The 27,298-nt window shown below is 49.2% G+C and overlaps 2 protein-coding genes across 3 annotated transcripts in view; both read right to left on the bottom strand.

Annotated features, from left to right (window-relative positions):
* Positions 1–3,544: 3,544 nt before the first annotated feature.
* Positions 3,545–27,298, bottom strand: part of LOC125086646 (CMRF35-like molecule 6) — a 34,492-nt gene continuing 10,738 nt past the window's right edge. Inside the window, exons 1-5 of one of the 2 annotated variants that reach the window (XM_047705966.1) lie at positions 9,069–9,294; positions 8,235–8,570; positions 6,460–6,583; positions 5,898–5,951; positions 3,545–3,856 (exon numbers count right to left, since the gene is read on the bottom strand). In XM_047705966.1, coding sequence (XP_047561922.1) covers positions 3,598–3,856; positions 5,898–5,951; positions 6,460–6,583; positions 8,235–8,570; positions 9,069–9,129 — 834 coding nt within the window. In that variant the 5' untranslated portion in view covers positions 9,130–9,294 and the 3' untranslated portion in view covers positions 3,545–3,597. Of the gene's footprint in view, positions 3,857–5,897; positions 5,952–6,459; positions 6,584–8,234; positions 8,571–9,068; positions 9,295–27,298 lie in introns of those variants that run through there. The other variant, XM_047705965.1, reaches the window with a different exon arrangement.
* LOC125086658 (CMRF35-like molecule 6) lies at positions 5,072–26,523 on the bottom strand. Its single transcript, XM_047706007.1, has 5 exons — positions 25,886–26,523; positions 24,984–25,325; positions 22,775–22,853; positions 20,992–21,037; positions 5,072–5,340 (listed from the first exon to the last, which is right to left on the bottom strand). Exons 1-5 carry the CDS (start codon positions 25,944–25,946, stop codon positions 5,302–5,304), a joined length of 567 nt encoding a protein of 188 aa, XP_047561963.1. The 5' UTR covers positions 25,947–26,523; the 3' UTR covers positions 5,072–5,301.

Below are 27,298 nucleotides of genomic sequence, written 5' to 3'. Positions count from 1 at the left end.
TCTTTGCTGAAGGGAAGCCCAGTTCTGCAAATGGTCACTATCGCCATCTTTTGGTGGCTTGAAGAACTGCCCCAAGTGTGCTCTGGGTGTTACCTTCATCCTCATTCTGGAGGTTGAGAACTACAAATGCCTTTAAAAAAAAAATTTTTTTTTCATTTCTTTTCAACGTAACAGTATTCATTGTTTTTGCACCACACCCAGTGCTCCATGCAATCCGTGCCCTCCCTAATACCCACCGCCTGGCTCCCCCAACCTCCCACCCCCCACCCCTTCAAAAACCTCAGGTTGTTTTTCAGAGTCCATAGTCTCTCATGGTTCACCTCCCCTTCCAATTTCCCTCAACTCCCTTGTCCTCTCCATCTCCCCATGTCCTCCATGCTATTTGTTATGGTCCACAAATAAGTGAAACCATATGATAATTGACTCTCTCTGCTTGCCTTATTTCACTCAGCATCATCTCTTCCAGTCCCGTCCATGTTGCTACAAAAGTTGGGTATTCATCCTTTCTGATGGAGGCATCATACTCCATAGTGTATATGGACCACATCTTCCTTATCCATTCGTCCGTTGAAGGGCATCTTGGTTCTTTCCACAGTTTGGCGACCGTGGCCATTGCTGCTATAAACATTGGGGTACAGATGGCCTTCTTTTCACTCCATCTGTATCTTTGGGGTAAATACCCAGTAGTGCAATTGCAGGGTCATAGGGAAGCTCTATTTTTAATTTCCTGAGGAATCTCCACACTGTTCTCCAAAGTGGCTGCACCAACTTGCATTCCCACCAACAGTGTAAGAGGGTTCCCCTTTCTCCACATCCCCTCCAACACATGTTGTTTCCTGTCTTGCTAATTTTGGCCATTCTAAGTGGTGTAAGGTGGTATCTCAATGTGGTTTTAATTTGAATCTCCCTGATGGCTAGTGATGACTCTTGGGCATAGGAAACAAACTGAGGTTTGCTGAAGGGGGTGGGTTGGGGGCTTGGGGTAACTGGGTGATGGACATTAAGGAGGGCAGGTGATGTAATGAGCCCTGGGTGTGATGTAAGACTGATGACTCACTAACTCCTACCTATGAATCTAAAATACAATATATGTTAATTAACTGTATTTAAGTTAAAAAACTAAAAAAAAGTAATGTCTTTTGTAGTCGAGTATCAAGGCCTGTCATGATCCCTCCAGATCCCTCCAGACAGAGGACCAGAGCTCATGGAAATTCTGGAGACCCATGGAAAAAAGATATTTGGTTTTCAGTCAGATAGATGAGAACTCAGGTATAGGGAAAATGGCCTTCTATTTATATAAATTTTCTTTGATTTCCGACAACAGCATTTTGTCATTTGGGGCATGCATATCCAGGACATATTTGGTTCTGCTTATACCTAAGTATTTCATTTTCTTTAGAGTAAGGTGTACATGGAATGCATTTTTAATTCAGGTTTCCATATGTTCACTTGTTAGTATATGGACATGTGATTGACTGATGTGCGTTCATCTTGTATCCCATGACCTGCTGAACTCACCTCTTAGTTCTATGAGGTGTGGTAGATTGCTTGAGATTTTCTACATAGACAATTATGTCATCTGCAAACAGGGTCAGCTTTATTCTTCTTCTCCATTCTCTATGCCCTTATTTCTTTATCTGACTTACGGCAATGGCCAGAATTTCCATGGCTAAGATGACTACATGGTGAGAGGGGGCATCTCGGCCTTGCTCAGGATCTTACAGGTGTTGGGTCCATTATCAGAGGAATGAGACTGAGACAGAGTGAAAGTTATGTAAAGCTGTATTCTATGCCAAGTATAAGAAGTCAGACTGATCCGCCAGGGGAAGGAGACTGAAACAAAGTTAAAGTTATGCAAAGCTTCATTCTATGCTAAGCATTAGAAGTCAGACTGACCGGCCAGGACCGTCTCCAAAGACAACGACCCCTCCCAGTCTTACAGGCTACCTTTTATTGGGTAAAACTGCAACCCATATCTTGGTATCTCACCCACCCGGTTTGTGTGTTTCTTGCTGATTGGCTAGTTTCATCGGTCTGCTGACTTGTTATTCAAGATTACCCCATACCAGGAACCGTTACAAACAGTACTTTCTGGGAAGGCTTAGTCAGTTAACATATTCAGTGTGAATAATAAGATCGTCATCCTTCCCAAGATGGAGTCGTTTTGGTTTGGGCAAGACCTTCTCACTGTTACAAACAGTACTTCGTATTGATCAGATGTCTCCATCTGGCCTGACTCGTCCTTGTATTCTGGGCTCTGTTATCAGGAACTAGCCGACTACATTTTACTGGTTTCCTGGACTTACTTTTAAGTAAGTTTCTCTGGGGGGGGATCAATTTAAGTTTTACTGCACAAACAACAAAATGATTTTTAACTGAGATGGAGCCGCTCTAGCTAAATAGGTCTTTACACAGGGAAAACTTAGTTTTTGATCGCTAACTACAATGTTAGCTGTATTTTTCATTTAGATGATCTTTATCAACTGGAGGAAATTCATTCTTATTCCTTCTTAAAACTAAGAAATTCCTTCTTAAAAATACTCTTTTTTTATGAGTTTCTTTTCCATCATGAGTGGGTATTAGAGTTTGTCATATGTTTTTCCAGTGTCATTTGATATGATCCTATGATTTTTCTCCTCCTTACTTTGGTATGGTGGATTAAAATGATTCATTTTTCAAAGCTGAACCAGCCTTCTCTACCTGGAACAAACCTCACTCCCTCACGGTGCATAATTCTTTGCTGGATTCCATCTGCTTGCCTTGCCTATCCATCTACCTGACCCCCAGATTCCTGCCCACTGGGCTCTCAGGACCCTCCCTTGCCCTGAGCTTTGCCTTTGTTCAGACCTTCTACCTTCCCTCCCTCAACTGCCTGAGGCTCTCACCCAACAGGAGACAAATCCTGAGAGAATATGGACTCTGGGAAACAAACGGAGGGTTTTAGAGGGGATGTGGGTGGGGGAATGGAATAGCCGGGTGATGGGTTTTACCGAGCGCACATGTTGTGATGAGCACTGGGTGCTCCATGCAACTAATGAATCCTGAGCACTACATCGAAAACTAATGATGTGCTCTACAGTGATTAACTGAACATCATCATCATCATCATCATCATCATCATCATCATCATCATAATGAAGGAGTCTGTTCCTGTCCTCTGTCACCCCATTCATTGAACTCTCATCCATTCCTCTTCATGACACTTCTTCTTATAAAACAGTATTCCTGATTTAGTTTTCAAAACCACCCATTAGAATAGAAAGGCCTTGTTTTGTTGACTGTTTTCTTCCCAGCACCTAGAAACAAGCCTGGTACTACACAGGCTCTTGGTGAATATTTGGTGAGTGGTTGTAGGAAGGAAGGAATGTTGAGTTGAAAGCCTGCACTGGGGGTTCTCAGGAGGACAAGGTCATGGGAAAGCAGGCCTTCCCTCACCTCGGGCTCTCTGGTCACCTGGGCTGTGCTCGGTGCTCTCTGCTAGCAAGTTAGGAGTCCTAGGGCGTCCCTCCCCCATTCTCCCCAGCAAAACACCACACACATCGACTTGTGTGTGTGATGGATCTCATTGCTTCATTCAAGTATTGAATGATTTGTTTGTTACCAGTTTTTGGCAATAAGGGGAGAGGAGACAGGTCTGGGTCCAGAAGTTCTTCCTCTCCTAGTCTGAGTGGTGTTGTCTCTGGACAGGATATCGATGGGCAAGGAGGGCTGAAGGTTGTCTTCATCAGGCTGACTCTGGTGCCCACAAATTGCCCACTGAGGCCTGTTGACCCAGAACACGGCACTGAGCATCATCAGAAACAGGGGCACCTTCAGCAGAATGAGGAGCAGGAAGTGGACGCTGCCGAGCAGGGACCTGTAGGAGGGACACGGTGACTGGCAGGAGTTTCCTCCTGGACAGGAGCCCAGGTTCTGCCCCCACCTGCCTTTGTGCTCAGGTTCTGTGGCCTCAGAAATCAATATCAGTCTCAAAGCTGAATGGTACCAGGGCTGGAAGGTCCGGAACCGAGGGCCCCAGTCTCCTGTCCTCCAGTCAAGACTTGACCTTGAGCATCAGGACGCAGCAGACACATGAGGATGTGGTGGTGAGGAATGGAGAGAAAGGGAGAAGAGGAGACCCAGGAGGCTCTGGTTCCCAGAAACAGCTCTCTGAACCCACAACCCTCAATACTCCCTTGCTCCTGCGGGGGCAGATTTTGAGGGTGAAATGCTCCCTTATAAAAGCTCTCCTCTCTCAACCTAGTCTGGACTCAGCTTCAATATGATCGTTGGAGAAGCTCTTCTGGTGAAACTGCTCAACAACCTCCATCAGCCTCCAGAAGTGACCACCCCAAACTCAGCTCATGGCCAGTCCTCTCACTTGTGGGTCCCAGTAACTGTCCCCACGCCAGCTCCTCACAAGTGCTGTGTCCCCTCCCCACACGGGACCTTTCTAGAAGCGCTCCACGTCGCCAGCCCCTCGCCTAGCTCTCAGCCTGTGGTTTGGCTGATGTCCTCTCCAAGGTCACACTGGGACCCTCTTGCACACCTGTTTGGCACCCTGGCTCATATCCTCTTTGCCCACTTGAACTCCGGGCCAACTGTGGACAGTCTTGGAACGGCCAGTGGGTTCCCCGATCCAGCTCCCTCACCTCTTTGCCTGAGGACTCTCTTTAGCTATAGGAAAGTTCAGCTTGCTGAGCAGAACAGGCCGTAAATGGCACAGAATCCATGTCCCCAGGAGGACCCTCTGCCTGCCATACTCTTTCTCCAGATGAGGGGCCTTACTTCATCACTCTGTGAGAGCATAAGAAGCCCCTCTGCCTGCAGTACTCTCTCTAGATAAGGGGACGTCCCTCATTGTCTGTGAGAAACAGGAAGCCCCACCATCTTCCCCACCATGAGGACAGATGGATGTTGATCACTGCCTCAGCTTCCTCAGGGCTGGTGGGACAGCTCTGGGGTGCGTCCTACACAGCACATCTGAGGATACCCAGTGACGGAACCCAGTTCCCCTGTGATGGCTCCTCCATCAAAGCACGCTTCATTGGTTTCCCCATCTTCCCTTTCCCTCCCTGTGCTTCCTGGGATCACCATTCCATAAACTAATTGCACCTAAGTCCTTGTCTCCCCATCAGATTTGAGGAAATCCAAACCCAAACAGGCTCTTTGTCATTTGTTTTCAATGAATCTGGATTCCTTTCGTCATGCCCACCGTCTTCCCGTGCACCCCATCTTCCTATCCATTAATGGGCAGTTGGCATTACTGGCTTTATCAGGCTGATGCCACGTCCCCCCAGATGCCCTCTGAGGCCTGTTCCCTCAGAGGACAGCACTGAGCATGCTCAGGACCAGGGGCACCTCCAGCAAGACCAGGAAGGAGAGGAAAGTAGATGCTGCTCAGTAGGGACCTGTGGGGGACATGGTGACAGGCCGTGAGCCCCATCATCAGGGAAATGCCCTGGTACCCTCCACTTTCCTTCTGTCCCTGTGTCTATGTCCTGAGGCCACAGCAGTCCAGAAGGAAATCAGGCCCAGGTGGGTCTATGCCTGGGACTGCCCCATCATCAGACCACTTCTGTGACCCTCAGGCTTACAATTGCCCTTGAGACAGGGTGTGGACATGGAGAGGGCCTGGCTATTGGAGTGACATGAGGAGACCCCAGGAAGCAGGCAGGACCTGGCCTGGGAAAAGATTTCTATCTAACCACTCCCCATGGGCAGTTACCCTGTCTATGGACTAGAAATCAGTGCTGGGTTGCTTGTGTAATGTCTGCTCTCCCATAACCAGTATTTCCCATGAGGGAATGGAGTATTTGCTTTAGTCCCAGGGTCCATCTGGCACCTGTGTGGTCCCTCCAAACCTTACCCTTGAGATTCAGAGGTTAATGCTGGAGGGAATGAATGACCCCACTCACCTCTTCTCTCCCTCTGTGGCCTCGTCTTCAATAGGATGACTCTCCAGTGATGGGCTGGGAGGGAGCCGGGAAGAGAGCTCAGGGGCCCCCAGAGCACCTGACCTGGGCTACGTCCTGAAGTCCCCCTTTGCACAACACTGGCACTTGTCTTCCCTGTCCGCGGAGCTTGATTTCTGTAGATACCTGAGTACCGGCTCCCCCAATCCTACAGGTCTCCAGGGAAATGTCCTCTCACTGGCCCGGACTCCCTGATCATTGTGTATGGAACAGCAGTCCCGCCCCCATCGCTCCCCACACATGCTCTCTCTGACCCATCTGTTCTCAGGTTGAGTTGTCCACTGTGTGAATTTCCCAATTTTTGTCAGAGCAGGTCTGTGTCTCGGTGGTCCAGGGCTGTATCCCTAGAAGGGCGCCCAGCACACGGTAGGACTTTCACCGTTAGGTGTGGAATTGGTAAATAGTGTGGGACCGAGGCCACGACAGTCACACCCACACAGCTCTGTCCTCCGTGTTCCCCAGAAATCACCCAGGTGTCAAAGGTCTCCAGCTGCTAGCCCCTTACCCAGGACGTTGGCTAGAAGTGGAGGACTCCCGCCGAGTCGCAGTGTCCCATGTGGGGGCTGGCAGTGTCCTGGGAAGACCTGGAGTGCTGGGGAGCCTCTCAGAGCTGGGGGTTGCAGTGCTGGCTGGGGGGGGAAGCACACGTCAGGCCTGCTGTCCTCCCCCCGGGCTCTCCCACTCTCTGGCAGCTGTGTGGCTCTGACTCACAAAGTCCTGGTCACTCAGGCCATCTGGACAGGCGTCTGGGCTCCACATCCACCCACAGCCACACCCAGGCCTGCCTGAGACTCCGGCCTCCCCGGCCCCCTCTGCAGGTGCACCCTGGCCAGGTGGGCGATTTCAGAGGCAGAGCATCTCCCAGCAGGGCATGGGGCAGTGTGTTGAAGGAGCTCAGGGCTCTGGGCTCAGCCACCCGCCCCTGGTTTCTCCTGGCAGAGGATGGGCTGAGCTTTCCTCTGCAGAGATTGATCCAGAGCTGGGGGTGGAGGCCGGGTCCTCGGGCAAGGCTGATGTCTGGAGTGAGGACCATGAAACAGGGCGCTCAGCAGAGTCCCCACTGAATGATGGATCCTGCACTCAGTGCACTCATTCCCCGAACTCTAAGCCAGAACTGTGAACCTGGGTGGGCATGGGATGGAAGGATAGACAGAAAGAAAGACCTAATGAGACAGACACACACCCGGGGGACCACACAGAAAGTTCCCTGTCCTGAAGCCAACTGGACAAAGGTCTTTCTCTTCCAAACGGTGGTGTCCGAGGACACTCATCTCCTCGCTGTTAAATAGGAGCCCACAAGGGGCCTGGGAGGGAAACGCCCCGTGTGAGAGAGACGACCTGCAGGAAAGACGTCAGAGGAGCCAGGGCCAACATAGAATAAGAACACAAGACAAAAACCTGAACACTCAGAAGGATGAACTCCATGTGGTTCTCAGGAAACAAAAACAGGGTTCTAGTAAAGAATTCTTTGCAGCACATGGAATTATATTTGGGGCCAATGGACCAGGCCATTTTTTCCCCTTCTTGTCTGAGGGGAGCTTTCAGTGGTTTCTCTGGGTTCCCTCCGGCGGAAATGACGGAAGGAATGGGGAAGGTCAAGCCAAAAGGAGGGTTGTTCCCCAAATGTTCACAGAAGCTCCAAATCAGGGTACTAGGGCTCCTTCTTGGGCCCCTGTCGAGGCTGGTGCAGACACCCAGGATCACAGCTGTGAGGCTGGCACTCAGGAACCATCCAGTACACAGTGATGTCCTGTTAGAGCCCCGGGGTCCTGGGCAGCCAGTAAGGGAGAGGAGTGAATGCCCTAGGGTCCTGTTCCCCATTTGGGAGGACAGAGAGAAGTCCAGAAAGAGACTTGGGTCCACTCCAACATGGACAGGGCTTTGTCAGGGCAGGAAGGCAGCCAGACAATCACCAGACCTGGGCCATTCCCGTTGCCAACCCTGGGAGAGTTTTAGGCATGAGAGTGTGTCAGGGCACACAGAGACACCTAGGTCCACCAGAGGTGTGCATGTGCTTATGTGAGTATGCAGACAACACAACCCCTGCACACAGAAATGTACACCCACTTAGACACACACAGACGTATACACAAACAGACACAGACACACACACACACATGCACACACACACAGGCTCATCCCCTGTGCCTTGTGTCACCCATCCATCCTCACCCCATTCTCTTCCCACATCCCACTGCTTTCTTGCCAGGGTTGGGGTGATCAGCCCAAGTCTCAGGAAACCCTGGTGCTGGTGTGGGCAGAGGGTTGTGCAGAGCTCACCTGGAGTCACAGACAACACAACTTGGAAGGTGCGGTCGAACAAATATCCTGGTTTCCCTGATGTATCAATCCCGCACCAGTATATCCCGGCATCATCCTCTGTAAGGTTCTCCAAGGTCACTGTGAAGGTGAGGTTTGCAGGATGGTCCCTGATGGACGCACGGTCCTTCCTCCCTTCTCTGTCTGCCCCTTCGGTCTTTAGCGTCCTCCTCACACATGGGCTCTTGCACCAGTATTTGGGAGTCTCTCTGAATTCCTCCTCGTACTGACACTGCACGCTCATGGATCCCCCCACGGTGCCCGTCACAGAGGGGGTGCCATGCAGAGACCAACAACCTGGAAAACACAGCCGAGTGTGACCCTTCACCAGAGGGACCTGGGTCAATGGGATCTCAGGTCAAGTTGACTGTTGAGTCCCTGAAGGGCCCTCAGGGTCTGGAGGAGGCCTTGGCAGGAGACAGGTCTTCCTGAGATCAGAAAGAGGGAATGTAGCTCCTTTTCTGGAGTGGCACAAGGTGAGTGTGTCCCTGATGTGTCTGTGTGTGTGTGATGCATGGAGACGTCATTTCTGACTGTGACACTACAGTAATGCTGGTCACAGGCCCCACTCTAGTCAGGGCTGCTCTTTCTGGCACAGTGGACACGATTTACCTGCTTTATGTACTGAATTCTCCTGGTGGTTGCTGAGACAGTGCTGGTAGATTGGAGAATCTTCTCTGCTCTCCCTCCTCCTTCCCACGTCCTCCTCCCCTCCCCTGCCCCACAGCCCCATCCCCCTCCCCCTCTCCCTCCCATTCAGGACAGACTTCCCTGCCCAGGCTCAGCCCCACTCACCTAGGACCTGCAGAAGGAGCAGCGCTGCAGGCAGCCACGGCCTCCCATCCCCTGGGGTCATGTCTGCAGCACAGACGTCACCCACAGCAATGCCAGGCTCCTGAGGGGGACAATTTCAAGTCTCTCACAGAGGGTCCTCTCTGCAGTGCCCACTTCTGCTTTCTGGGGCCTCTTTGCTTCCTCGTCCTGCCTGTGTTTGTTCTCAAAATCTTCTTCCACGCTGACTCAAGCTGGTTGGGGTGCAGGAAGTTTGGGGACAGAAGCAGAAAGGGCTGAGGCAGAATCCTGGACCTGGTGCCCCAGATCCACTCAGTCCCGATGACAAGACAGCTCCTGGTCCAGGACTGGATTGGGATTGCTGTCCCCTTCCACAGCCAACATCTGCTCCTCTCACTGTCCACACTTGCCCCACACAATGGAGCAACACTAGAGTATTTCCTCCTCAGGGGAATGTCCCCACCCTGTGACGTGACACTTCTTGTGGTCAGGATGGATCATGTCCAGCGTGGAGCCCCCAGCAGCCCATCATCTCAGGCATCGGTCGTGACCTCAGTGGTGTTAGGATCCCACAGCCTACAGCTCCAAACACCCACAGTCCCCATGGGACCCCTGCTCTCCTCTGGCCACACAAGTTGTAACTGCGACCTCTGATGCTTTCAAAGGTTCCATTTGGGTTCTGGGTTCTGAACCAGGGTACTAATCCCCCAGGCTTGCTTCCCTCCTGTGTGTTTGCCTGATCTCAAGAATGGAAAGGGAACAGCCATCACCAAGCCCATGTGCACCTCACTTTGACTCCTTCATGTTTGGAATGTCCACCCTACTGTGACTCTCAGGGCAGAGGACTGCCAATGGACAAGAGGGTCCAGAGATTGAAGGAGCTGATGAGACATTGGGGACATGTGAAGCTGAGACTGGACTTCTCCTCTCCATCCAGTGGCACAAAGGGCCATTGTGTAACAAGAGGGTGGTCTGACAAAGCACTGGGGGCCGGTGTCCCTTTTGGGTTCACATGGTGACCATGGGCCTCTTCAAGGCGTAGAGTTGGGGGATGGTCCTTACTAGGAGGTGGGGAGGTTGGTCTGTCCTAACTCAGAGTGTCTTATTCTCATGACATGATAGATTTGGGGTGAGTTTATGCTGGAAATGGTAGGGAGGTGGGTCACAGTGCAGAGTCTGACACTTGCCTGGGTTATGCCAACTCCTCAAACTTGTCAGAACAACCAGGTCAATCAATTTCCCCCTAAACACTCTCTGCCCAGATCTGCTCCTCCTCCACACTATCTCTTCCTGATCTAAGGCCACAGTATTCCCAGAGTTATTGCAGCCAGACCCTGTCATCTGGGATTCCTCTCTCTGCCTCTCCCCATTAATATTTCTTCTAGCATCTCCATCTGCCCATATCCTCTCTTCCCCCTGGCATTACAGCAATCCTCTCTCCTCTCAGTACAATGGTGACATCCCTGTCCTTCCCAGTCCCTTCATGCTTTGTCCTCCCTCTGTTCCACTCATCAGCAAGAGAGCTCTTCAACAAAACTCAGAAGTAGCCAGTACACCCTTGGTCCCATGCCCTTCAGATGAAACCCCCTCTCCTTGCTTGGCTTACATGGTCTGAGTGGCCCAGCCACTGCTGGGTTCTGCATTTCTATCTGGCTCCCCTTCTGCAATGTGCCCAATGCTCTTGCCATGGAGCCCATCCTTCCCCTTAGCATCTCTTTGTCCCTCTCCTTGGATCCTCTGCCCACCTCTTCTCACTGCTTCTTCCTTCTTACTCTTTAGATTGCACCTTGGATGTACTCCCTTAGAAAGGTCTCCCCAAACACTCTTCCTATGGTCACCCTGTTGTCTCAATCACCAACCCCTGTTTGTTCCCTGCATAGTTCACTGAATCTTGTCATGTGTTTACTTTTGGTGGTCTCTATGCATCTCCACCACTGGGATAGAACTCATATCATAGCAGCATTCAGGGTCTGCTTCATTCTTCACACAATGACTCAGTGGCCAGTTGCACCTTGTGACCAAAGTTTGGCTTCTGATAACTGTTCACAGAATGAGTGAAAGAGTGATTGAGTTAATGCACATGGAATTGGCTGCAGACATGGCCCTAGACAACTGTGGTCCAATGAGATGCAATATCTATGGTGGTACAACAAATTCCCCGAGAACTTAGTGTCTGAAAATGTATTTATTATCTCACACTTGCTGAGAGTCACAAATCTGAGAGTGGCTTATCTGGGTGGCTATGGCTCAGCGTGTCTCTTTCACAACATTGTGGTCAAGATGTTGACCAGGCTATACTTATTAGAAGGCTGGACTGGCTTGAAGGATCTGCTTCAGGGATGACACATCCACTTGGGGGTTAGCAGGAGTCCTTACCTCCTCACCCAATACAACTGCTCGAGTGTCTTCGTGAGGTCACATCTAGATTCTCCCGCGGAGAGTGACCCAAGAAGAGCAAGGCACAACATATTTATGATTTATCCTTGGAAGTCGTGTCCCATTGCTTCTGCCATATCTGGGGACCACACACCCACCCTGACACAATATAGAGGACCCCGGCCAAGGGATGTGGAGATCTGGTCTGAGTGGAGGCTTTGAATGGATATCATTTCCTGAAACGTCAGTAAGCTGTGTATATAGGATATGTGCAATTTCCTGTTCTCGTGTAACAGTGCATAAAAATTTAAAAAGCAGAATCCAAACCATGAAAGTAGACCTCTGAAACTTTGCTTGATGTCTGAGGGAAGATTTTCTGTTGATTGGTCTTCTTTCACATAACGAAGAGTTTACATAATCTCCCACACCCCAGTTACCTTGCCAACAGCTCAGTCAACAAAATGACCAGAAGCTTATCATAAGTGATGATGGCAGGATTTGAACCCAGATTCCTCTGGCACAACTCCTCAAGTGTCTTTCACTCAGACCATGACTCTGCAAAGACACACAGTGGCCAAGAGCCAGCAAGAGGGAGAAGCAGGAAGCAGAATGAGAGGGTTTGTTAGGCAGCTGGTGGCCATTGTAACACATATTGAGAAACTTGACAGGGACTCAGGGTTTCTTCAGTCTTCTCAACCTGCCACCTTCTCTTCCTTCTCTCTTTCACTTCCCGGTGCATCTTCCTTTTCTAAAAACTTCAGTTTCTGCAGCTCCTGGCTGAGCTGAGAAGTTGGAAGACCCACCAGGTGCACAGAGCAATTACAACAGAAATTTGAGTTCAGGTTTGAGTCTGCGGTGTGGATGGTTCACATTATGGGTTAACTGTCCACGGGCGGCTCAGATGGAAGATGATCTTGGGTGTGTCTGGGAGCATGTTTCTGGAGGAGATGAGCATTTGAATCCATGGACTCAGTGAGGTAGGTGCCCTCTCTGGGGTGGGTGGGCCTCATCCCATCCAATCTGTTGAGGGTCTGAGTAGAAGTGGATGACCAGCAGAGGAAGGAGGAATTCGCCCTTTGCTGCCTGATGGCTTCAGCTGGGACGTCCGTCTTTTCCCACCCTCTGTACTCCGGGCTCTCAGGCCCTTGAACTCAGAATGGATTTCACCACCAGATCTCTTGGGTACTCCTCCACTCCCATCACCATGGGAGCCTATTCCTTTAATGAGCTCTTCATAGGCATGCTTCTCCTACTGGTTCTGTTTGTCCAGAGAACCCTCACTGACACACGTGTGTATTTGACCCTTGTGGCAACTGACTTCTTCAACCCCAAGCCTGCACACGAGGACCTCATTCAAGAAGATCCCTGTGAGGACTCAACAGGAAGATCCAAAACCTCATTCCTTCCTCTCACCTGCAGCGTGGCTTCCCAGGACATCTCCTAGAGTTGATGGAATGTAGGTGTTTCAAGGAGCTGCTACAGAGAAACACAGAGGAAACACCCAGGATGTCAGCATGCTGAGCATGGAAGAGCATGGGGACCATCCCCACGTGAACTGGGTCTGCGTTTTGCAAGGGAAATAGTGATGAAGCAAAGGCCAAGTTAGAGGCAAATGTTACTGGCTTTCCTTGGGCTGGAATCAGAAGTATCTGCTTTACTCCTCTTTGGCTTTAGGGTCTCTGTGAGACTCAGAGACGTCTGGGAGACTTTTGTTTTGTGAAGCTGTCAGCATCTGAAGAAAAGAGGGATGTCAAAGTAGGGTTACAAACATTCTGGGCTATTTGAGAGTGGGAGGAGTTACGTGCTTGGCTTGGGTCCCAATGCTAGCCAGGAGGATGAAGAGCTCCCCGGTCAGCCTGCACCTGGAGCCTCAGGTGTCCCCAGTCTTTGACAGTGTCCCCATGGGCACCAGCTTATCTCTAGGACACCAGGAGAGGTGTGTGCCCATGGCTCGTGGGCGTGTGCATGAATCAACTTTTGGACATGAAAGTGGTCATAGGGCATAATTGATTGGTCTAGAAAAATGATTCCTGAATTACAAAGTTAATTCACTCGTGGTTGGTTGGAATAAGACACATGTAGAAATAGCAGGATGAACATTTAAGTCAGGGCAGCCCTGTGATTGTATTGATAATTCAATTTAGACATAATGTTAAAGACGACAACTGACGCTGCTAATGGGAGGCCAGCCAGAACCAAAGGGCAGGCTTCTCTCCCTGCACTGCAAGATAGACCCTCCCACAACAACCTCCTGCCCATTTCTGCGCATCTTCTTGGTCCTGGCCCCTCTATCTCGTTTCCCATTCCTTCAGCCAACTTTCCTTAGACCTTGCTGGCACGGACCCCAGGAAGTCCTTGAAAGAGGTGCTTCCCTCACTCCTGGGCAATAAGAGGAAGCATCGCCAGATATCACCATACCAAGTTCCATGTCAACTGACCATGGTCAGGAGGGGCACTGGGTCTATCGACTTCTTCCATGGAGTACAAATTGCAGAAGAGCCATGAGGGCACTGCTTCTCAATAAAGCTGAAGCCCTGGGCTAGAGTCCGAGGTGTCCTGTCTTTCTGCCTGGTTCTGTACCCTCCCCTGGGCACAGGTGATGGGGGTCCTGACTTCTTCTCGTCTGAACTACCCTTTGGGCTCCAGACCCCTGCTTGCATCTTGAGCTCTGGACTGTGAATGTCTGGGTCCACCTCTAGTTGAGCCCAAGGGAGACACAGCTCAGGCTGATGCGCAAGATGGGGCATGGGGAGGGAAGCAGGCTGTAGGACTTAGCTTGAGGAGAAAGTTCATCAGGATACAGTGGGTCTAGTTCTAACCCCTGGGGTGGCCAGGATCAGAGTATTTGAATCATCCCAGGGGACTCAGCAGCTGAGAAACAATCCTCTTAGAGGATAATTTTTTTTTTTCAATTTCTTTTCAGTGTTCCAGAATTTTCCAGAATTCATTGTTTATGCACCACACCCAGTGCTTCATGCAATACGTGCCCTCCATAATACCCACCACCTGGCTCACCCAACCTCCGACTTCCCTCCTCTCCAAAACCCTCAGTTAGTTCCTCAAAGTCCACAGTCTCTCATGGTTCGTCTCCCCTTCCAATTTCTCCCAACTCCCTTATCCTTATTTTTAAGTCCTTGAAGAGGGGTTGCCCAGATATGCAAACGGCCACTATCACCATCTTTTGGTGGCTTGAAGAACTGCCACAAATGTGCTCTGAGTGTTACCTTCATCCTCACGCTGGAGGTTGGGAACTAGAAATGCCTTTTGTGCAAAACATAGGAGACTCTTAAGCATAGGAAACAAACAGGGTTGCTGGAGGTGAGGCAGAAGGGATGGGGTAACTGGGTGATGGACATTACGGAGGGCACATGATGTAATGAGCCGTGGATGTGACATAAGACTGACAACTCACTAACTCCTACCTCTGAAACTACTAATACAATAATTGCCTTCCATTTATATAAATTTTCTTTGATTCCCAACATCAGCATTTCGTCATTTTGGGCATCCATATCCAGGACATATTTTGTTACGCTTATACCTAAGCATTTCATTTTCTTTGGAGTAAGTGTGTAAATGGAATGTATTTTTTTAAATTAATTATTTTTTATAAACATATAATGTATTTTTATCCCCAGGGGTACAGGTCTGTGAATCGCCAGGTTTACACACTTCACAGCACTCACCACAGCACATACCTCCCCAATGTCCATAACCCCACCTCCCTCTTCCGACCCCCGACCCCCAGCAACCCTCAGTTTGTTTTGTGAGATTAAGAGTCACTTATGGTTTATCTTCCTCCCGATCCCATCTTGTTTCATTTATTCTTCTCTTACCCCCCAAACCTCCCATGTTGCATCCCTACTTCTTCATATCAGGGAGATCATGTGATAGTTGTCTTTCTCCAATTGACTTATTTCACTAAGCATGATACCCTCTAGTTCCATCCACGTCATCGCAAATGGCAAGATTTCATTTCTTTTGATGGCTGCATGGTATTCCATTGTGTATATATACCACACCTTCTTTATCCATTCATCTGTTGATGGACATCTAGGTTCTTTCTATAATTTGGCTATTGTGGACATTGCTGCTATAAACATTTGGGTGCATGTGCCCCTTCGGATCACTACGTTTGTATCTTTAGGGTAAATACCCAGTAATGCAATTGCTGGGTTGTAGGGTAGCTCTGTTTTCAACTTTTTGAGGAACCTCCATGCTGTTTTCCAGAGTGGCTGCACCAGCTTGCATTCCCACCAACAGTGTAGGAGGGTTTCCCTTTCTCCGCATCCTCGCCAGCATCTGTCATTTCCTGACTTGTTAATTTTAGCCATTCTGACTGGGGTGAGGTGATAACTCATTGTGGTTTTGATTTATATTTCCCTGATGCCGAGTGATATGGAGCACTTTTTCATGTGTCTGTTGGCCATCTGGATGTCTTCTTTGCAGAAATGTCTGTTCATGTCCTCTGCCCATTTCTTGATTGGATTATTTGTTCTTTGGGTGTTGAGTTTGCTAAGTTCTTTATAGATTTTGGACACTAGCCCTTTATCTGATATGCCATTTGCAAATATCTTCTCCCATTCTGTCAGTTGTCTTTTGGTTTTGTTCACTGTTTCCTTTGCTGTGCAAAAACTTTTGATCTTGATGAATTCCCAACAGTCATTTTTGCCCTTGCTTCCCTTGCCTTTGGCGATGTTCCTAGGAAGATGTTGCTGCGGCTGAGGTGGAAGAGGTTGCTGCCTGTGTTCTCCTCAAGGATTTTGATGGATTCCTTTCTCACATTGAGGTCCTTCATCCATTTTGAGTCTATTTTCGTGTGTGGTGTAAGTAAATGGTCCACATTCATTCTTCTGCATGTGGCTGTCCAATTTTCCCAACACCATTTATTGAAGAGGCTGTCTTTTTTCCATTGGACATTCTTTCCTGCTTTGTAGAAGATTAGTTGACCATAGAGTTGAGGGTCTATTTCTGGGCTCTCTATTCTGTTCCATTGATCTGTGTGTCTGTTTTTGTGCCAGTACCATACTGTCTTGATGATGACAGCTTTGTAATAGAGCTTGAAGTCCAGAATTGTGATGCCACCAACTTTGGCTTTCTTTTTCAATATTCCTTTGGCTATTCGAGGTCTTTTCTGGTTCCATATAAATTTTAAGATTATTTGTTCCATTTCTTTGAAAAAAATGGGTGGGATTTTGATAGGGATTGCATTAAATGTGTAGATTGCCTTAGGTAGCATAAACATTTTCACAATATTTGTTCTTCCAATCCAGGAGCATGGAACATTTTTCCATTTCTTTGTGTCTTCCTCAATTTCTCCTATGAGTACTTTATAGTTTTCTGAGTATAAATTATTTGCCTCTTTGGTTAGGTTTATTCCTAGGTACCTTATGGTTTTGGGTGCAATTGTAAATGGGATTGACTCAATTTTTCTTTCTGTCTTGTTGTTGGTGTAAAGAAATGCAACTGATTTCTGTGCATTGATTTTATATCCTGACACTTTACTAAATTCCTGTACAAGTTCTAGCAGATTTGGAGTGGAGTCCTTTGGGTTTTCCACGTATAGTACCATATCATCTGCGAAGAGTGATAGTTTGACTTCTTCTTTGCTGATTTGGATGCCTTTAATTTCCTTTTGTCTGATTGCTAAGACTAGGACTTCTAGTACTATGTTGAATAGCAGTGGTGATAAATGGACATCCCTGCCGTGTTCCTGACCTTAGCGGAAAAGCTTTCAGTTTTTCTCCATTGAGAATGATATTTGCGGTGGGTTTTTCATAGATGGCTTTGATAATATTGAGATATGTGCCCTCTATCCCTACACTTTGAAGAGTTTTGATCAGGAAGGGATGCTGCACTTTGTCAAATGCTTTTTCAGCATCTATTGAGAGTATCATATGGTTCTTGTTCTTTCTTTTATTAATGTGTTGTATCACATTGATTGATTTGCGGATGTTGAACCAACCTTGCAGCCCTGGAATGAATCCCACTTGGTTGTGGTGAATAATCCTTTTAATGTACTTTTGGATCCTATTGGTTAGTATTTTGGTGAGAATTTTCGCATCTGTGTTCATCAAGGATATGGTCTGTAATTCTCTTTTTTGATGGGATCCTTGTCTGGTTTTGGGATCAAGGTGATGCTGGCTTCATAAAATGAATTTGGAAGTTTTCCTTCCATTTCTATTTTTTGGAACAGTTTCAGGAGAATAGGAATTAGTTCTTCTTTAAATGTTGGGTAGAATTCCCCCTGGGAAGCTGTCTAGCCCTGGGCTTTTGTTTGGAGATTTTTGATGACTGTTTCAATCTCCTTACTGGTTATGGGTCTGTTCAGGTTTTCTATTTCTTCCTGGTTCAGTTGTGGTAGTTTATATGTCTCTAGGAATGCAATGGAATGGAATGTATTTTTAGAAAAGATTTTATTTATTTGACAGACAGAGATCACAAGTAGGCAGAGGGGCAGGCAGAGAGAGAGAGGGAAGGAAGCAGGCTCCCTGCTGAGCAGAGAGCCCAATGTGGGGCTCCATCCCAGGACCCTGAGATCATGACCTGAGTCGAAGGCAGAGGCTTTAACCCACTGAGCAACCCAGGCACCCAATGGAATGCAGTTTTAATTTTGGTTTCCATATGTTCACTTGTTAGTATATGGACATGTGATTGACTGTTTTGTCTTCATCTTGTATCCCGTGACCTGATGAACTCAGGTCCAGAGCCCAAAGGGTAGTTCAGACAAGAATAAGTCAGGACCCTCACCACCTGTGCCCAGGGGAGGGTATAGAACCAGGCACAAAGACAGGACACCTCTGATTCTAGCCCACCTCTTAGTTCTCTTAGTTCACCTCTTAGTTCTATGAGGTTTTGTAGATTGCTTGAGATTTTCTACATAGACAATTATGTCATCTGCAAACAGGGTCAGCTTTATTCTTCTCCTCCATTCTCTATGCCCTTATTTCCTTATCTGACTTATGGCAATGGCCAGAATTGTCATGGCTAAGATGACTCTATGATGAGAGTGGGCATCTCTGCCTTGCTCAGGATCATACAGGGAAAGCTTTTAGTTTTTGATCACTAACTATAATGTTAGCTGTATTTTTCTTTTAGATGATCTTCATCAAGTTGAGGAAATTCCTTCTACTCTTATTTTTATGAGTTTCTTGATCATGAGTGGGTACTACAGTTTGGTATATGCTTTTCTGGTGTCATCTGATATGATCCTATGATTTTTCTTCCTTAGTTTGCTGTGGTGGGTTACAGTGATTCATTTTCAAAGTTGAACCAGTCTTACCTACCTGGAACAAACCTCACCCCATCAGGGTGCATAATTCTTTGCTGGATTCTTTTGCCTGCCCTATCTATCCACATCTACCTGAACCCCCAGAATCCTGCCCCACTGACTTCTCAGGACCCTCTCTGCCCTGAGCTTTACCTTTGTTCAGACTTTCCACCTTCCCTCCCTCACCTGCCTGAGGCTCTCACCCAAGAGGCTGTCCCTGTCCTCTGTCACCCCATCCTCTGAACTCTCATCCATTCTTCTTCATGACATTTCTCATAAACTAATATTTTTAATTTATTTTTTGAAACTACCCATTAGAATAGATGGCCCGTGTTTTGCTGACTGCTGTATCCCCAGCACCTAGAAACAAGCCTGGTGCTCCAGAGGCTCTTGGTGAATATTTGGTGAATGAATAGAGAAAGGAAAGATAGTTGAATTGAAAGGCTACACTGGGGGTTCTCACGAGGGCAAGGCCACCAAAAAGGATACTCACACCTTGGACTCCCTTGGCCAAGTGTCCTTGGCACTCTCTACCTGCAAGTTAAGAGTCCTATGGAGTTCTTCCCCCATGCTCCCCAGCACATATTACGTGTGTGTGTGTGTGTGTGTGTGTGTGATGGTTCACTGCATCCATTTATGTATGTATGTATGTAAGTATTTTTACCAAGCTTGATGGTTAAAGGGCAAGCACGGTCCCTTGGGATCAACAGGCCTCAGTGGGCAATTTGTGGGACATGGAGTTGACCTGAGGAAGACAACCTGGAGCCCTCCTTGCCCATCGATATCCTGTCTAGACACACTGCCGCTCAGACTAGAGGAAGAAGAACTTCTGGCCCCAGACCTGTCTCTTCTCACCTTATTGTCAAAAACTGGTAATAGTAACAATGTAACAAATTACTTTTTAGATCCTCAAATTTATAAGAAAATTACTTTACCTTCCCGATCACCAAAACTTGGGTGTTTTAAAGAAGCTTTATTTAAAAAAATTTTTTTAATTTAATCACCTCTTTAAAGCATTACTTTATTATTATTTTGAGAGAGAGAGTGAGCAGAGGGAGGGTCAGAGAGAGAATGAGAGGGAGAAGCAGAATTCCCACTAAGCAGGGAGGCTGATGTGGGGACTGGTCTCAGGGCCCTGAGATCATGAGCTGAAGGCAGATGTTCAATGGAATGAGCCATCCAGGAGTCACACTAAAGCATTATTATTTAAAAGTCGGTCAAGGTTTAAAGTTCTAAGATGTGTTTTTCTATTCAGTCAGCTTTATCTTCCAGAGTTTCTTTATGTTCTGAGTTTTAGCATCCTGTTTTGGGAGTGATATTTTTAAGGGTTTTGGTGGACCTTGATTAATACAGCTAGAGGTGGGAAAAATGGGATTAAGGTAATAAAGATTCTTTCCTGCTTGGGTTCTAAGGTTGGCTCTGACATCAGATTACTTTGTATTCTAATTGCTGCATTTCATAAACACAGTTTCCCACTCTCTTGTTTTTGAACACTGGAAGGAAAATATTTAATTATAAATTTTAAAAATTAAATTATAAAAATTAATAAATTTTAAAAACCAAGACAACTCACCAGTTTGCTCTGATCCTGTCCAAACACAAGTGTAGCACAACAAACCTGTAAGTTGTCTTGATTTTTTTCTCCCATTCTCCCATGCCCAGGCCTGTCAGAGGCATAGGGACCCCATCAGCCCTGGAATACATAAACACCATTCACAGGGAGGCTTGTGCAATAAGTGACCATTGTATTATATAAAAAGGGTGATGACTTGGGAAAGAAGTATTAATAGAAGACCAATGACCTTGGAAATAAAAGTATTTTTTTTTAACTTTGGTGCCTTTTATGAACTGACCTAGAGTAAATAATTTGCAAATATGTGGCAAACCCATAAAGAAAATAAGGAGAACATGACTGTAAAATTCATAGTTGGTTTCCTCAGAGGGACTTCAGAAATATTCACGATATATCCAAGGGTTGAAGAGTATTTGGGCTTCAAGGAGTATGCATTTATTGGGAACATTCTTTGTGTCTATGATACTTTGCAGGAAAATTTACAAAAAAGTTTACAGAGTATTTGGAATAAAATAAAGACGGTGACTGGATGTGTTGGTCAGAAGGCCATTCCCATCCATCAGATGGGCTGTGTTCCTGGGCAGGTCGTCAATAGGCAATTGGTGTTACCAATACTCATTATTCGGCAGATACTGCCTCCCGCCAGGTCCCCTCTGAGGCCTGTTCCCTCAGAGGACAGCACTGAGCATGCTCAGGACCAGGGGCACCTCCAGGAAGACCAGGAGCCGGAAGTAGATGCAGCTGAGCAGGGACCTGTGGGGGACACGGTGACAGGCAGTGAGCATGTCCTCAAGGAGATGCCCTGGTACCCTCTACTTTCCTTCGTCCCTGTGTCAATGTTCTGGGGCCACAAGAATCCACACAGAGATCAGGCCCCGGTGGGTCCATGGCTGGGACTGTCCCGTCAACAGACCACTTCTGTGACCCTCAGGCTAACAATTGCCCTTGAGATAGGATATAGACTTGGAGAGAGCCTGGTTATTGGAGCGATGTGAGGGAGACCCCAGGGAGCAGGCAGGACCTGGGCCGGGAAAAGAGTTCTATCTAAACCCTCCCCATTGGGAGTTACCTGTCCGTGGACCAGCAAATAACTGGGGTTATTTGTCTGATGTCTGCTCTCCCACAAACAGTAGTTCCCATTTGGTATCAGAAATATTTGCTTTAGTCCCAGGGAGGATCTGGCAGCTTCCAAACCTTAGCCTTAAAACTCAGTAGTTAATGCTGGAGGTAATCAATGACCCCACTCACCTCTCATCTCTCTTAGAAGCCTGGTCTTCAACAGGATGACTCTCTAACTGTAAGGGCCTATTCAGCCAGAGCGGCCCCACCCAGGTTGAACTGCCATTTTGTTGTAAAACTTAAATTGACCTTGCCCCCCCCCCCACCACCCACCCCCGGGAACTTATTTAAAAGCAAGTCCGGGAAACCAGGCCCACATAACAACGTCCAAATACAAGGGTGGGTCAGGCCAGGTGGAGGTATTCAATCAGTGGAGGCGCATACTGTCTCCTAGCTACCGAGGAGTATGGGCCCCACCCTTTGGGCACCTTTTGGGCACCAATTCTGAACTAGGTGATAGGCTGGTTCAAATGTCTACTAGGGTAAATTATAATTCAATTGTTCACCTAGCATCACTGTGGAGTTTCCTCTGTGTGTTACAATATCATTGGCCACCTGTGTGTGGCCAGGCCCAACCACATGGCCTTTGCTCTATAAAAAGTTAGTCTGACAAGCAGGGAGGGATCGCCCTCTCTGTAAGAGGTGCGGCCCTAGCCGGCCAGTTTGATTCCTGATGCTTGGCGTGAAATAAAGCTTTGCTTGACCTTCGCTTTGTATCAGTCTCACTCCTTTAATCACGGACCCATTATTGGGGTACCCAATTTTGGGGGGACTCAACACAACGAGGGCGTGGTGAGGAGGGGGAAGCTAAGAAGAGAACCCAGGGGCCCCTAGAGCACCTGGCCTGGGCCGGGACCTGAAGGCCCCCTTTGCACAACACTGGCACTTGTCTTCCGTGTCCCCAGAGCCCAATTTCTGCAGATACCTGAGTGTGGGCTGCCCCAGTCCTACAGGTCTCCAGGGAAATGTCCTCTCACCGGCAAGGGCTCCCTGATCATTGTGTATTGAAGAGCAATCCCCACCCTCCCTTGCCCCCGCCGCCCTGTGGCTCTCCTGCACGTGCTCTCCCCCACCCATCTGTCCTAGTTCCCCCAAGCACTCATCATGAGCTGGCATTTCCTCTATTGATGAACATGTTGACTTCTTCACTGTGTGAATTTCCCACCTTTTGTCAGAACCGGACTGTGTCTCGGTGGCCCCGGGCTGTATCCCTAGAAGAGGGCCTGGTGCTTGGTAGGACTTCCACAGTGAGGTGTGGAATTGGTAAGTAAGTGTGGGACTGAGGCCACGACAGTCACACCCACACACCTCAGCCCCCCGTTCCCCAGAAATCACCCAGCTGTCAAAGGTCTCCCGCTGCTAGCCCCTTACCCAGAATGTAGGCGGGAGGTGTAGTAGTCGTCTGAGGTTGCGGTATTCAATGTGGGGTCTAGCAGGACCATGTGAAGACCTGTTGTTGATGAGGGAGGAGAAGGCAGGCTGAGGACAAGCCAAAGCTGACACCCCACAACCCCACCCCCCCATACTCCTGGGTGGGACAGGTGACACTACTCCAGGAACTTCCCAGCTCTTCATGGCAATGCCTTTCTAGAGGGAAAAAGAACCCTAACACTGACAATGGCAAGGCCTCCAGTATCCTGTGAGTCTTCTTTATCACATGAAAAGCCTTCTGAAACCTCCCCTTTTCCTTACCTCCCCAAACTTCCAAATACACAATCAGCTGTCCCTCACAAGCCGGACAGCAGCTCTTTCTGCCCTGGGGTCCTGTCCCTGAGCTTTAACGAAACCACCATTTTGCACCGAAGATGTCTCAAGGATTCTTTCTTGGTTGTAAGCTCTGGACCCCACCCCACCAAACCTCATCCATATTCCAAAACCATATCAAGGGTGCTGCGGGGGGGCTCACAGAGCTGGGGGTTGCAGTGCTGGCTGGGGTGCGGGGAAGCACACGTCAGGCCTGCTGTCCTCCCCCGGGCTCTCCCACTCTCTGTCAGCTGTGTGGTTCCGACTCACATAGTCCTGGTCACTCAGGCCATCTGGACAGGCGTCTGGGCTCCACATCTGCCCACAGCCACACCCACGCCTGCCTGAGACTCCGGCCTCCCCGGCCCCCTCTGCAGGTGCACCCTGGCCAGGTGGGAGATTTCAGAGGCAGAGCATCTCCCAGCAGGGCATGGGGCAGTGTGTGGAAGGAGCTCAGGGCTCTGGGCTCAGCCACCCACCCCTGGTTTCCCCTGGCAGAGTATGGGTTGAGCTTTCCTCTGCAGAGATTGATCCAGAGCTGGGGGTGGAGGCCGGGTCCTCAGGCAGGGCTGATGTCTGGAGTGAGGACCATGAAACAGGGCGCTCAGCAGAGTCCCCACTGAATGATGGATCCTGCACTCAGTGCACTCATCCCCCGAACTCTAAGCCAGAACTGTGAACCTGGGTGGCCGCGGGACTGAAGGATAGACAGAAAGAAAGATCTAGTGAGACAGACACACACCCAGGGCACCACACAGAAAGTTCCCTGTCCTGAAGCCAAGTGGACAATGGTCTTTCTCTTCCCAGTGGTGGTGTCTGAGGACACTCTTCTCCTCGCTGTTAAATAGGAGCCCACAAGGGGCCTGGGAGGGCAATGCCCCATGTGAGAGAGACGACCTGCGGGAAGGACGTCAGAGGAGCCAGGGCCAACGTCGGAGTAAGAACACAAGACAAAAACCTGAACACTCAGAAGGATGACTTCCATGTGGTTCTCAAGAAACAAAAACAGGTTTCTAGTAAAGAATTCTTTGCAGCACATGGAAGTATATTTGGGGCCATAGGACCTGAGAACTCATTTTTCTCATTTTTTTCCCCTCCTTTGTCTGAGGGGAGCTTTCAGCAGTTTCTCTGGGTTCCCTCCGGTGGGGACAGGATGACAGAAGGAATGGGGAGGGTCAAGCCAGAGGGGAGGGGTGTTCCCTAAATGCTCACGGAAGCCCCACATCAGGGCCTGGGGCTCCTTCTTGGGCCCCTGTCGAGGCTGGTGCAGACCCCTAGGATCACAGCTGTGAGGCTGGTGTTCAGGAACCATCCAGGACACAGTATTGTCCTGTTAGAGCTCCGGGGTCCTGGGCAGCCAGTAAGGGAGAGGAGCCAGTGCCCTATGGTCCCGTTCCCCCTTGGGAAGACAGAGATCCAAGAAGAGGCTCAGGTCCCCTCCAATGTGGGCAGGACCTTGTCAGGACAGAAAGGTAGACAGCCTTCCCCAGACTCAGGGCCATTCCCACCGCCCACCCTGGGAGAGCTTTAGGCATGAAAGTGCACACTGAGACACTTAGGTCAGCCAGAGGTGTGCATGTGGTTGTGCAAATGTGCAGACAACACAACTCACACACACATACACTCACACACCTAGACACACACAGACAAATACACAGACACAACACATGTGCGCGCACACACACAGGCACACCCCTGGTGTCCTGTGTCACCCACCCCATCCTCATCCCACTCTTCTGTCCTATGTCCCACCACTTTCCTGCCAGAGTCAGGGTGATCCGCCCCAGTCTCAGGCAGCCCTGGTGCTGGTGTCGGGGGAGGGGTGTGCACAGCTCACCTGGGGTCACAGACACCACAACTGGGTAGGTGAGGTCGAACATATATCCTGGAACCTCTGATGTATCAATCCCACACAGGTATGTCCCAGCATCCTCCTCTCTGAGGTTCCTCATGGTCACTCTGAAGGAGAGGGTTGCAGAAACGTCCCTGATAGACACACGGCCATTCCACACTTCTACGTCTGGGACTGTGGTCTCCACAATCTTCCACAAACATGGGCTTTTGCACCAGTATTTGGCATTGTTTTCGTATATCTTCTCATATGGACATATCACACTCACGGATTGCCCCACGGTGCCCACCAGGGAGATGGGACTACTCAGAATCTGGGAAACACAGCCTGGAAAACACAGCCAAGTGTGACCCCTAACCAGAGGGGCCTGGATCTGAGGTCAAGGTGACCCCTGAGTCCCTCAAGGGCCCTGAGGGGATCTGAGGTCAAGGTGACCCCTGAGTCCCTCAAGGGCCCTCAGGGTCAGGAGGAGGCCTTGGCAGAAGTCAAGGCTTTCCTGAGATCAGAAAGAGGGGATGTAACTCCCTCCTCACAGAGTGGCACAATGAGAGTGTGTTCCGTGTGTGTGTGTGTGTGTGTGTGTGTGTGTGTGTGTGTGATGCAACAAGACCTTGTTTCTGGCTATGACACTACAGTAATGGTGGTCACAGGAGCCCCTCCACTCAGGGCTGCTCTGTCCACTATAATGGACATGACTCACCTGCTTTATACACTGAATCCTCCTGGTCACTGCTGAGGCAGTGCTGGCCAATCTCAGGAGAATCTCTGCTCTCTCTCTCCCCTCCCATGTCCTCCCTCCCTCCCTCCCCTTGGGCTGCCCCACACCCTCATCCCCCATCTCCCTCCCTCCCACTCAGGACAGACTTCCCTGCCCAGGCCCCGCTCACCTGGGACCTGCAGAAGGAGCAGCGCTGCAGGCAGCCACGACCTCCCGTCCCCTGGGGTCATGTCTGCAGCACAGACGTCACCCACAGCAATGCCAGGCTATTAGTGAGGGGGGATAATTTCAAGCCTCCTCACGGAGGGTCCTCTCTGCAGGGCCCACTTCTGCTTTCTGGGGTCTCTTTGCTTCCTCGTCCTGCCTGTGTTTGGTCTCACAATCTTCTCCCACACTGACTCAAGCTGGTTGGGGTGCAGGAAGCTTGGGGACAGAAGCAGCATGAACTGAGGCAGAGTCCTGAACCTGGTGCACCGGATCTGCTCAATCCCGATGACAAGACAGCTCCTGGTCCAGGTCTAGATTGGGATTGCCGTCCCCTTAAACAAACAACATCTGCTCCTCTCACTGTCCACACTCGCCCCACACAATGGAGCCACACTAGAGCATTTCCTCCTCCGTGGGACTTCCTCACCCCTGTGACATGTCACTTCCTTGTGGTCAGGATGGATCATGTCCAGTGTGGAGCCCCCAGCAGCCCATCCTCTCAGGCATCAGTGGTGACCACAGTGGTGTTAGGACCCCCCAGCCTGCAGCTCCAAGCACCCGCAGTTCCCATGGGACCCCTGCTCTCCTCTGGCCACACAAGTTGGCTCTGTGACCTCAGAGGCTTTCAAAGGTTCCATTTAGTTTCTGGGTTCCGAACCAGGGTACAAATCCCCCAGGCTTGCTTCCCTCCTGTGTGTTAGCTTATTCTCAAGACATGGACATGGAACAGCCATCACCAATCCCATGTGTACCTCAGTTGGGATTCTCTCTTTTTTGCAAAGTTCACTCTACTGTGACTCGTAGGGCAGAGGATTGACAACAGACAAGAAGGTCCAGAGATTGAAGGAGCTGATGGGACGTTGGTGCCATGTGAAGCTGAGACTGGGCTTCTCCTCTCCATCCAGAGGTACAAGGGGTTGTTGTGTAACAAGAGGGTGGTCTGCCAACGCACTGGCTGTTGGTGTGCCTTTTGGGTTTGCATGATGACCAGGGGCCTCTTCGAGGTGCAGAGATATGGGATGGTCCTTACCAAGAGATGGGGAGATGGGTCTGTCCTAACTCACAGTGGCTTTTTCTCATGACATGATGGGTTGGGGTTGAGTTTATGCTGGAATTGGTAGGGAGCCAGGTCACTAGTCATTAAGAAAATGGAAATTAAACCCACGAGGAGATAACACCTCACACCTGTTAGAATGGCCAAACTCAAAAAGACAAGAGATAACCAATGCTGAAAATGGATGTGGAGAAAAAGGAACCCTACAGTGGTGGTTGGTGGAAATGTAAATTGGTGCAGCCACTACAAAAAACAGTACAGATGATCCTCAAGAAATCAAAAATAGGAGCACCTGGGTGGCTGAGTCGGTTAAGTAATTGC

The sequence above is a fragment of the Lutra lutra genome, chromosome 16 (genome assembly GCF_902655055.1).
Source record: "Lutra lutra chromosome 16, mLutLut1.2, whole genome shotgun sequence".
Lineage (NCBI taxonomy): Eukaryota > Metazoa > Chordata > Mammalia > Carnivora > Mustelidae > Lutra > Lutra lutra.
The sequence above is the reverse complement of the archived record's forward strand: the minus strand, read 5'-3'. Positions and strand labels throughout refer to the sequence as shown.